The sequence below is a fragment of the Myotis davidii genome, unplaced genomic scaffold (genome assembly GCF_000327345.1).
Source record: "Myotis davidii unplaced genomic scaffold, ASM32734v1 scaffold698, whole genome shotgun sequence".
Taxonomy (NCBI): domain Eukaryota; kingdom Metazoa; phylum Chordata; class Mammalia; order Chiroptera; family Vespertilionidae; genus Myotis; species Myotis davidii.
In genome coordinates, this window is record NW_006290032.1 from 2,161,364 (window position 1) to 2,173,107 (window position 11,744).

Consider the following 11,744-nt stretch of genomic DNA (forward strand, 5'->3'; position numbering starts at 1 on the left):
TGCAGGAGGACCCAGCCTGTGTCCCGAGCGCGTCTCCCACACGTGACGGGAGGCTGCCTGCTCCGAGCCTCTCACCAGGCCAGTCCCACCCGAGCCGAGTCTGCACACTCTACCAGCCACCACTCCCCTGCACCAGCCCTGGCGGCAGGAGAGCCACAGGCCCATCGGAGGGCGAGGGAACCTGGGCCGAGAGCTCTCACCACCCCCAGCAACCGCTGGTTTACGCCAGGAGAATGAGCAGCAGGCTCCCATGGCTCCCCGCCCACGGGACCCACCCAGCTTATAAAGATGGGAGGGTCCCTCGCACCAATTTCCCCAGCCTGTGAGCCGACTCCACGTGCGGCCGGCGCCTACCTGGGCAGCCTCTCCAGCACGGTCTTCAGCTCTTCGCAGATGAGCCGCACCAGCCCGCTCTTGATGTTGCTGTAGGACACGTCGATCATGAAGATGAAGGCGGGAGGGTTGGGAGGCTTGTTCTTCTGCAGGAAGCAAATGACAGAAACGATTATAGAGTGACGGTCACATGACACAGCACTCGGAGGCCACCAGGTATTTCACTCACGACCCAGGCCGTGGCCGGGGACTAAACCATCACAGTCTCAGGCTAAACACGGCAAAGGCTGTTTCTCTCCAGGCCCCGACCCCGGTCAGCCCCACATGCTGAGGAGCATCCTGCTGGGAGCCCCGAGACCTGACGGCTCTGGCTCCCAGTGCCCAGGGGAGCGGGATGGGGACTCGTTGACAAGCTGCCTCAGGGAAGATGAACCCACAAATGGTGCCAGAAAAGAGGACACATGATAATTAGTTCTTGTCTTTGAATCTGCAGTAAAATTGCATTAGTTTCATTCTCAACTTAATTGTACTTAAAAATTAAACTACATTGTTAAATGCTGCCCACTTCCAACGTCTTTATGATGAAGCATGGATGGTGTGGCCTTTTCTGTTTCAAATAATCACTTTAACACAGAGCAGCTGCCACACGGACGCTCTGCGGCCCCTCGGCTGGCCGGGGTCCAGCACTGAGGAAGGGATGCTGACGCCAGCCGACCTTACACAAATATTTAGAAAAGACCCACAGGCAACGACTTAGTGACTCACACGAACAGAAAAAATAAAGAGGTAAGGCTAATTTCATTTTAACTTTATCTATATTATAAAAGGCCTGTGGTCCTAACGCCCTAACTATCAAAGACCAGCACGGGCGCCCTGGGCTTCTAGTAATAAATAATAGGAATGTCTAAAAAATTGTACTTAAATTGTTATAATTATAAAATTAATGATAATATCTCCATACTGGAGGCCTGATGCACGAAATTCATGCAAGAGTAGTCCTTCCTTCCCCTGGCTGCTGGCACCGGCTTCCCTCGGCACCCGGGACCCGGGCTTCCCTTGCAGCCCTGGCTTCGTCCGGAAGGACATCCGGAGGACGTCCGGTCTAATTAGCATATTGTGCTTTTATTACTATAGGTTATCTTACTGATTCATTCTGTCAGCACTACAGGCTAGATATACATTCTTCGAGTAAAAGTTCTTCATTTGAAGTCAGAGGAAAAGGCCCCGGTGGGGCAGCTCTGTTGGTTAGAGCGTCCAGATTGGCCAGGTTGCGGGTCCCATCCCAGGTCAGGGCACAGGTAAGAATCAACCAACGCCCTGGCCGGTGTGGCTCGGTGGATAGAGCGTCGGCCTACGGACTGAAGGGTCCCGGGGTCGATTCTGGTCAGGGGCATGTACCTGGGTTGCGGGCACATCCCCAGTAGGGGGTGTGCAGGAGGCGGCTGATCGATGTTTCTCTCTCATCGATGTTTCTAACTCTCTCCCTTCCTCTCTGTAAAAAAATCAATAAAATATATATTTTTAAAAAAGAATCAACCAACGAATGCAGAAATATGTGGAACAACAAATCAACGTTCCTCTCTCCCCTTCCCTCTCTAAAATTAATCAATCAATAAAAAAGAAATAAATAAGAAAAAAGTAACAGGACTTAAAAAAATCATGAACCTGAAAGCCTCCATCCTTTGGCAGAACCAAAATCAGACCAACAAACAAGTGAACGAAATCTGCTCTGCACGTGAGCATTTAGTGCACATCACTCCTGGCTCCACCTGCTCTGCCTCGGACACAGACCTATGCGGATGCATATGGAAGAAAATGGTCATTCCCATCAGTTAAACTAGAACGCCTCCGTGCCCCCACCCGGCCTGGCCCAGCATCTCCATGGCGCCACCGAACACGTTCCTACGGAAAGCTTTCTGTAGCTCGTGTCCTGTGTGTGCAGAGCTAATTCATCGCTCCTGTAAGTGACATTCTCTTCCCACGCCTCTTTCTCTATCAATAACATCACCACACACCAACCCAAGCTTGAGACGTGGCTTAGATCTGACTATTCCCTTCCTTCCCATCACCGAGTCCCACGGGCTAATTCTTTCAAAACGCTCCTTTCACGCTTCACGCATCCCTACGCTTCCCCACCCAACTCTGTCATCTTGTGCCCAGAAACTGTAATGACTTCATCGCTGGCTTCCTTAACCCATTGCTCTACCCACTCAATCCAGCTGCTTCGCCCAGCCAAGCTCATGTCTGACCTCGGTGCAAACATGGCTCTAAATGACACCGCCCTCCATGACACCCTCCCTGACCCCGCCCTCCACCACACCTCACTCCATGACACTGCACTTACCGCTCTCAGAGGTCACTGCTTCCTGGGTCTGTGACTTGGAACAGACCCAGCCTCCTCCTGAATGTCTGCACTTGTAGGCTCGGCAGGCCACACTCAGGTTTGTAGCCACCAAACACCACGCTGTCCCCTCCTCCCTGCTTCCGGAATGTGGCTTGTGTTTCTCACCCCCTTCTCTTTCTCTAAAAAGCCCCTCTTCTCTCCCTTCCCACAGCCCCACCACAGAAACCTCTTCCACTCACTCAGTTGGAACCCGCACCTCCATGCAGGCGACTCCCCATCTTCTCTCGTAAGGGGCTCCTCTGAGCTCCAGGCTGGCATCTGATCGACCAAAGCGCAGCACCACCTGCTGGTCCCAGCACCTGACACTCGAATGCTAGCCGTTCACACCAAGTCTCCCACTGTCCTGGCCTTTTCTGTGAGAACTTACAGAACACTGATCGCCTGAAACCATCTTGAAATCTCTCCTGATGGCTCTGTCACCTCCCTGGCCACCCACACCGTCCACTGCGAAGCCTCTGTGCCTCCGGTCCAGGCCCCGCACACAGACCTCAGCGTCTCTCTTATATGACCTTAAGCTGGAGTCAAATGCCCATGCACGACACGCACCGTCACAGGTCGTGGTGTGAAGTGCATGCACACTGCTGTGCGGCCACCACCAAGTCTAGACGGCTTTACCCTGCAGAACAGCCTGCGCCCTCAGCAGTCACTCTCACCGCCCTCCCTCCTGCCCCTGGCAGGCTCCAGCCCACCCCCCCACGCCTGCCTCCAGGGAGCCAACTGCTCTAGGCGCTGTGCATAAGCAGAGTCACAGTGTTTGTCTCTTATGGGACTGGCTCCCTTCACTTCGCACAAAGCCCTTAGCATTCATCCGTGTGGTAGCACGTGTCCGAGCTTCCTCTCTTTAAGGCAAATGATATGCCATCGTATGGGTGTCCACGGGCTGTTCATCTATTCACAATGGACACTGGGGCGCGCCCCCACCTGTGAACGGGGGTGCAGTGCCGCAGGGAGACCCTGCTCCTTCCTGTGGGAGGCGCACCCAGAGCGCAGCTGCTGGGCCACACAGGTGCTTGCTTTCACGTTTTGAGGAACCCTCTCCACGCCCCCTACCCTCCTCACTCCCGCAGACGTCTAACCCTCCCGCCTCCAACCCCTCCTCTCGCTGTGGAGCCTGCGGAGGCTCAGTGCAGGGCGTAGTGCTGCTGCCGGAGGCCGAGGGCCCAGCACAAAACCCAGGGTCAGTCCCGGGATCAGCGAACCAGTGTGCAGGCGAGTGTGCGGGAGGCCGGAGGGGGCGCTCCCTCCTTCCCTGCACTTGTGCTCACGGCCTGGTGACGTAACATCCTTCAGTTGCTGGCATTTCAGATGCCACTTATCAGACATGTAAACCCGGGAGACCAGAGCAGGGAGGCGGAGCCCAGCGACAACAGGAGGGCCTGTGTGCGCACCCCAGCTCCCCTCAGTGTCTCCCCACGTTCCTCCAGCAGCCTCAGTGCGTGCCATTCAAAGCACCTCCTACCCAGAAGCCACAGCCTCGGGGCCTGGGCCGAGGGCCTGGCCAGAAAAGTGTTTTGTTTGGCAAAGTGTTTTAAAAATATTTTACTTTGTGTTTTGGAGCGCCCAAGATTGGGGATATACTGTCCAATTCCGCCAGGCCCCGCCCTAGGCCCCCGGGCGCACCCACAGGCCTCGCAGCCCCAGGAAAGCCGAGAAAGCGGAGAATACGCACCTGGCCACACCCACTCCAGGCCGCTCCTTCAAGCCCCGCCCTGGCTCCCACCCTGAGTGCCTGGGTGCGTGTTCCTAGGCACCTGGCTGTGCGACCTGCAGCATGTGCAGCACTTGTATCTGGTTGGCCAGGCCTACGCGGGGCGAGTACCTTGACATCAGGTTCGTTATCTGGCTAGTTTTGGTCTCTCACAGCACAGAGCCACGTGAGGCGTCCAAAGGAATGTCCAAGTGAAGTAAAACGAAGAGGAAAACGATGTTTTCCTTTAGAAATGAAGGCTGGCTTGGAATGAGCGTTTAATTTCAGGCACTTTACATGCAGACACGGCCCGTCAACTCCTACAGGCTGTCCGTCACGTGGCAGCGCGGGGCCTCTCCAGGGGCTTCATGGTCGGCCTGTGAAGACCCGTCCGCACTCTGCAGAGCCTGAGAGGGGACAGGCCTCTGTGGTCCGGCCACGTCACTCTGTACGTGTGACCCACGTTGGTACTTACACTGCAGCCTCCATTTCCCCGGCAACGCTGTGCTCATCGCAGGGTCCCCGTGAGGAGGTCACACAGAACAGAGAGCACGGAGCACAGCATCGCACGTAGTTAATGTGAAATAATTGTAAATTGGTATTAACTAAACTAAAGTGAATAGGGAAATGTGAGCTTGCAATTCCCCTTTAAGTTCTACACGTTAAAACACACACATATAAATAAAATAAGCTCTTTCCCATCATCCAAATCTGTAAAGCAGCTCACGGTGATACTTAATGTACATTTAAGTTACAATTAAACAGGAAAGCACTTACGGCCTCTTCTCTCCTGAGCCTCACTTGGAATAATAAGAGGAAGACTAAGCTCACACCGACTCTTCCAGACGCCCCGTTTCTGTTCGGTCCCTTGCCTGTGGCGGACATTTCCCACCGGTCAGACATCTGTTCCCAGAAATAGATCTGACTCTCTGCTTAGTTTCTACTAAAAAAGCATAAAATCAAGATACTGTGGCCTTGCTGGCAGAGACCTGGGGACACAGACAGAGTCAGATTTATGCTCGGTTCCAAAGATCAGCGAGTAAATCCTGCCCCCGAGTCCTGACGGCTTCATCACATTTCATTAGGACGTTATGTCCGCCCAGCACCCTCCCGTCAACAGCGCCGAAAGCAAACTCCCCCAAGGCGGCTGATGCTTTAGGACACGTTTTCTGCCTGAAATAAAGCATTTGTACCGAGAATGTTCTTACATTCCCAAACCATGTTCAAGTGGCACATTCTGAACTAATAAAGCGTTAACCTTTTATAACCAGTTCTATGTGCTGTAGAAAAACAACCCAGACAAAACACTAAAACAAATGCAAACGTTAAATTAAAAACATGTTGAAATCCAAGCAGCTGAAAAGCTTCCAGCTGGAAAATGTGCTTTGTATCTGCACTGAGCGGATGGGGCCTGCGAACCCTCGGCAGCGCTCAGCTCAGAGGCTCTCTCGCCCCGGCCTGCGCGCTGCCCTCTCTGGAAGGGGGGCAGGGAGTGGTCAGGGGCTGCTTCTTCAGGTGCACACGTGGCACTGCACACACACGCTGAAACCTGAACTGGTCACAAGAAAACTTCAAGTCACCCAGAACTTTCCAGCCCTGCCAGGTGCCCATGCTGATGCCACCATCACTGCGCCCCAAGAAGGGACACAGCAGCCCTGGGAACAGGCACGCACCTGCAGAGTCGCTCACTCGCTCATCCCACCCCTGGGCCACAGCCTGCCTGTGCCAGACACCGGGGCCGACCACAAAGTTAGCTGGGACAAGATTCCTGTCCCCAGGGAGATCGGAACCTATGAAGAGGGAAGACACAGATCTAAAACCCACAGGGTCACTGCTAAAACACACAGACCAAGTTCTATGAAAACAACAGCACAACAGAAGATTTAGTGAACGGCCACCATGATGACCTCAGAGATAGTTGTTGTGCGCGCACGCGCGCGCGCGCACACACACGCACACACACACACACACACATAAACAAAAGCCCGGCCAGGTGCCCGGGAGGAAGCGGGGCGGGGCGGGGGGGGGGCGTCTCTAACGGAAGGATGACCGTGTACAAAGCACAGAGCCTCCAAGGGGGCGGATCAGAGCAGGTCCAGTCTGTAAAGTGAGGACAGCGCGGGTGGCAGTCTGGGCCCGGCCATCAGTGGTCTTATAAGGAAGCTTACATCCCTCAACTTAATGCCTTAGATTAAGAAGTGGGGGAGCCGAAGGGCCACATTCCAAGGCCGGGATCCCCAGCTGCTGAGAGTCGGGGCTCTGAGGGCCGTCGCTCTCTTGCTCTCGTGGGGACACAGAGACGGGAGCCCAGAAACATGTCCCTGTTTGCAGCCTACCCTGCGGGCCTGCGCCTGGAAGTGAGGACTATGGCGTGAGATGACACAGCAAAGAGGGAGGCGGCACTGGGACCCGCATGCTCTGCCTGGAGGGGACACAGCATGAAGCACGCGGAGGTAGCAGCACGCACTGCAGTGGTCGTTTTATAAAACGCACCAGACATGGAAAGCAGTGTGTGTGCAGTGTGTGCTGCTACCTCCGCGTGCTCTGCGCCCGTGGCACCGCATGCTTTGTCAGTTCTTCGCACGTGAAGGTCATTCACGTGGACTGGACACGCGTGTGAACACTGGCGTCGGGACACTCACTCTGCAGTAATCCAACGTGGCCACGTACTCGTAGGACCCCAGCGACAGCTCCGGCCTCTCGCCGTGGTCCAGCCGCCGGCCGACGTGGTCCAGATGCTGGAAGTAGAACGGCGGGACTAACAAAACAAAAAGGGAAAGGAAGTCTTTTGTTTTTATAACAGACAATGTAGTAAGTTCTCAGAATTTATTGTGGGAGGAACAGAGCTAGTAGGAGGGGACAAGTATTTGAAGCTGGAATGTAATATATTCTAAAGACCCACATTTAAAAGCGTTTCTAAAACACCCCTCCTGACCTCCTACCAGTTGCTGACGACAAGGAACAGTTGGGATGGGGACACTGGAGAGAAACGGCATGCAGGCACTGCTCTCATGGTCACGGCCAAGGCCCAGCTGTCCCTCCTTCATGGCCTTTTGAAAAGTAGTGCTGGCTTTCTAACTATGTCAGCTTTCAGCACACCTAACAGAAGCGGGTGGTCACTGGGACTGGACTGTGAGCTACAGTATTTGTTACCCTGTAACGAGGGTGCCTCCGCGCGGGGTGCGCACGGCCACCTTCCTGCTTGGGCCGCGGGGCGGCGATGACTGTATTAGGGAAAGGCCGCGCTCCCATCTCAGGACTCTGGCTTCGGCTCGAATGGCAGAGGGGCTCGCGCTGGCGAGGGCCTGGAGGCCGTCCAGCAGCCGGAGAGCCAGGAGTCCCCGAGCGCCTGCACAAATATGGCCTGGCATCTGGGCAGCGAGCCCTGCTCCGAGACGGTGGGCTGGAGTGCAAGTGCTGGCTAGAAGCGCCAGGACCCCCCATGCCCACTGACTCCTCCTGTGAACCCACAGAGGTGGCGGTGCCTTCTGTTTTAGACCAGCAGCTCAGTGCAGCTTCCAGGTGTGAACTACCATGTGGACTGCAATGGGATTGCACGGGTTGGACTTAAAAATAACCTCTGAGGCCTGCCTTTCCTACTTCCCTGCTGCATAACGGCCATTTTGTTTTAGAGAGTTTACAGGTTCCTGTGCGCACGTGGGTCTGGGAATGTGGGGAGCCAATGTCTGCAAAGATGCGGGACGAGGGAGGGCGTCGCGGCTGAGCTAGTGCGCGGGAGGCCTTGGCGGCCACTTGGCGACACTGAGCCGGGGGGCTCCGAGCAGCCGTGTTGGGGTGTACGGTGCGGAATTCCCAGTTTTTGGAATTCACTTCGTTCACACGTTGGCACTCACCTTCGTTCACGCAGCTGCAGAAGCCGCACTGGAAGCGCCGGCCGCCCTCGATGAACTGCATGAAGGGGCACATGTAGGCTTTGCAGCGGTTGCAGCGCACGGGCCCCGCCTCCCCGTGGTTCACCAGGTAGAGGGGCGTCTGCAGGAAGCAAGTCAAAGAGCACTGCTGTGAGGCCTTTCTAGGTGCCAAGGAGAGCAGGGCAGCCAGGTGCCCCTCCTGATGCCTCCTGGACTCAAGGCCACACCCCAGCAGAAACGAGATCAATGCCTTTATCAGCACACGCACATGCATGTATCTATGTATGTATGTGGGTGTATGATTACCTGTGTGGAGACAGAATGAAAGAGGGTACTAACACTACCACGTCACGACCATCCTCAACCCCGTGCACCGATCTCCTGCTGTTTGCACTGATACGCACACGGGAGGGGCGCATGCAGGAGGGGCGCACGCAGGAGGGACGGGTCTCCCCGCCCCGCACGCAGGGCTCAGGCCACACGCGCTCTCCGCAGGGCTTCGCGTGCGCTCACCAGCCCGGCCAGGGGCCGCTGCCTGCCCTCAGCCCAGGCCACCTGCCTCACACAGCCCTCTCTCTGGCCGGCACACTCTGCCAGAGCCGAAAAACAAACATTCCAACGGCTTCTTCCTCAAAACATGCGTGAAACCGCTGCGTGTCCTTTATGTGCAGCTCAAGGGGAAAGGCGCAGCGTTCGGGGTCTGCCTGCGTCTCAGCTCTTCCGGCTCCAGGCTGAAACCACAGGCTGCTCTTGTTAGAAAGCCCCGAAAGAGGACATCATGGAAACGCTTGAGAACTGCAGGACTTGGCACATCAACCACATGTTTGTTTGTTTTTTAAAGAAAAAGCATAAGAAGCAGACTGCTTTAGTGGAGACCTGAAGAGCAGGACGCAGGTGGGGATGGGGGCGGGTGGGGTTCAGAAGGCCACTTCCGCTCATCTAGACAACCGAGAGGTGCTCTGCCCCTGCCAGATGTTCACTGTGAAGCTAACCCTTTGCTGAGCGTTCGTTCAAAAATGAGTTGTGAGATCCCAGAGCAAGAAAATAAAAACAGACTTAGTAGAACATAGGGAAGAATCAACGGAAAATGTTTCTAAGTTCAGAATCCTTCCTCTGCCTCTCCCGCCCCTCCCCCACAGCTTTCCTAAAGAATCAGACATGGGTTGGACTTTCTCCTTTATCTCTTCTGACCCCTGCATGGGCAGAGCCCTGGTGCCCACCGTAGGGCTGTGAGGACGACGAGGGGAAAACGCGTGTTCAGTGGAGAGCACTATCTATGCCTGACACGAGCTGCTGGATGCGCGGTGACTGTTGCCCACCACACACAGCGACCTCTCCTCCCTCGGCACCACCCAGCTCAGGAGAGGGTGTTGAATGACAGGCGATAGGCTTGAGTTTCTAGAGGCATTTATTCACACAGATTCTGAAATTGGCTAACTTGTTACTGTAAAATGTTATTGTAAAAATGATCTAGAAGGAAGAAATCTATCTTTCAGATTTTTGATGGAATCTAATGGTTAGAAGCCGAGAAGTACAGTAGATTTTTAAAACACGCTAGGAATCTGATTTAAACACACGTATCCATTCAAGCAGTGACTTAAACAACGCTTTCCTGTAGGTGCTTTTCGTGTGACAGGCACAAAGTGGTAAACGTCTGTCCTGAGGCAGGCAGTGAGGAGTCACTGGGCGGGGAGGGAGGGGAGCAACAAAGCTGTAGGTACAAGAGAGCCTCAGGCAGCGGAGGGAGCGGAGAGCAGGAGGTCAGAGCAAGTCCATCAGCCGCCTCGGGCTGCCGTCTGCCTTGGCCTCCGCCTCCAGGACCAGACCCGCTTTCAGAGTTCAGTTTGGGAGAAAGTCTGCAATCTGTACGCATTCCCGTCAAGTCTACTCCTCTCGTCCTTTTATTTTCAAAGCACCCGAAGGCCACCATCCAGGCCCGGAGAGACTGCAGGGACAACATTGGACACAATTATTTGCCAGGCAAAGCAGAGGCAATGCAAGCAAGATGAACCTTATTCTTCTGCTAGGATTTACTCAAAGGCAGGCCCAGCCTAAATCACTGTGCAATTGTCTGCAACTGACACCCAAACATCGCAGGCCTGGCAGCTTCGGGCCTGCAGACCTGGAGGTGGAGTCTAGGAACGAACGAGTCCAGTGATGACTGCTCAGCTGTGAGGCACACCCGCATTCCGCCCCTTCCCTCTGGGACACGAGGGGATGGACAGGTAAGGAAGGTCTTCAGACAACGAGGTGACCGCCAGGAATGTTAGAAGCTTTCAAGTGTTTGTTTTCTGGGGGCCCGGGGCGGGCGCAGCGCCTGCTCCTGCAGAGGTTGCTCCGTCTCCAGAAGCCGCTGAGCTCCCCAGCAGTGAGCACAAGCTCACACAGCCAGTCTCCTCTCTCTGCTGGGTTCCCCTGCAGTGTCCCCCACTTTTTGTAAACATCACACTTCCCCAAACATTCTCCCCAAAAGCTGGTCTTTTCCTTACCAAGGACATTATGTCATATTTGCTTCAGGAATATTTTCAGATTTTATAATTTTTTAAATAAATGTGCTTAAAACCTTTGGCCTCTAGTGCCTTCCTGCCTGCTCCCTCTTTTCTGTGCTTCGCTTCAGTGGACAGAGCGGACCCTGGACCGAACCCCCATGGCGATCGTAGTCTGTTCCTGAGGCGGGAGCTGAGCAGGGGAGGGAGCACACTGACTGGTCCTGTGCTTGTGTTTGGATCACCAGGGCTGCCAATGGTATGTCGGTACTAATTTTAATTAAGATGCTCTAATTGGGTAAAGTGTCTCCTTTTGTGCACGCATAATAAAATCACAGCGGATTTGAGGCCACACGAGAGAATATAATTCACTGAGAAATGGGCTCAGTGTGAAGATGAGATAAGTGAGTTCAAAACAAAACAAAACAGAACAGAACAGAACACTTTTGGCTACTTTTCCATGTGAAAGAGCGGACAACAATACGTATCAACCAGTAGCTTCTTGGGATACTAACACAATTTTGAAAGTTTTCTTATTTTAATATTAGAGGCCCGATGCATGAAATTTGTGCAAGGGGTTTGGCCCTCGCAGCCCCTGCATCTGGAAGGTCGTTCGGCTGTCCGGTCTGATTAGCATGTTGCGCTTTTATTATTATTGACTAGAGGCCCGGTGCACAAAAATTTGTGCACTGGGGCGGGGGGGGGAGGTGTCCCTCAGACTGGCCTGTGCCCTCTCGCAGTCTGGGACCCCTTGGGGGATGACCACCTGCTGGCTGAGGCCTGCTCCCCGGGGGATTGGGCCTAAGATGGCAATCAGACATCCTTCTGGCAGCCCGGCAGCCCTCAGGGCATGTCCACTTGTCAGCGAGGAGTAGCCCTAAGCTGCAGACATCCTTACCACGGCTGAGGAGGCAGGAGAGGCTCCCACCACCACTGCTGTACTGACAGCCCTCAGCCTGGAT

The 11,744-nt window shown here is 54.6% G+C and overlaps 1 protein-coding gene across 1 annotated transcript in view; it reads right to left on the reverse strand.

Moving 5' to 3' along the window:
• The window catches only part of SEC24D (SEC24 homolog D, COPII coat complex component), a 63,378-nt gene that overhangs the window by 17,018 nt on the left and 34,616 nt on the right, over positions 1–11,744 (reverse strand). The window contains exons 8-10 of the mRNA XM_015563376.1: positions 8,279–8,417; positions 7,067–7,182; positions 355–479 (exon numbers count right to left, since the gene is read on the reverse strand). Of these exons, the coding sequence (XP_015418862.1) occupies positions 355–479; positions 7,067–7,182; positions 8,279–8,417 (380 nt within the window). The remainder of the gene's footprint in view (positions 1–354; positions 480–7,066; positions 7,183–8,278; positions 8,418–11,744) is intronic.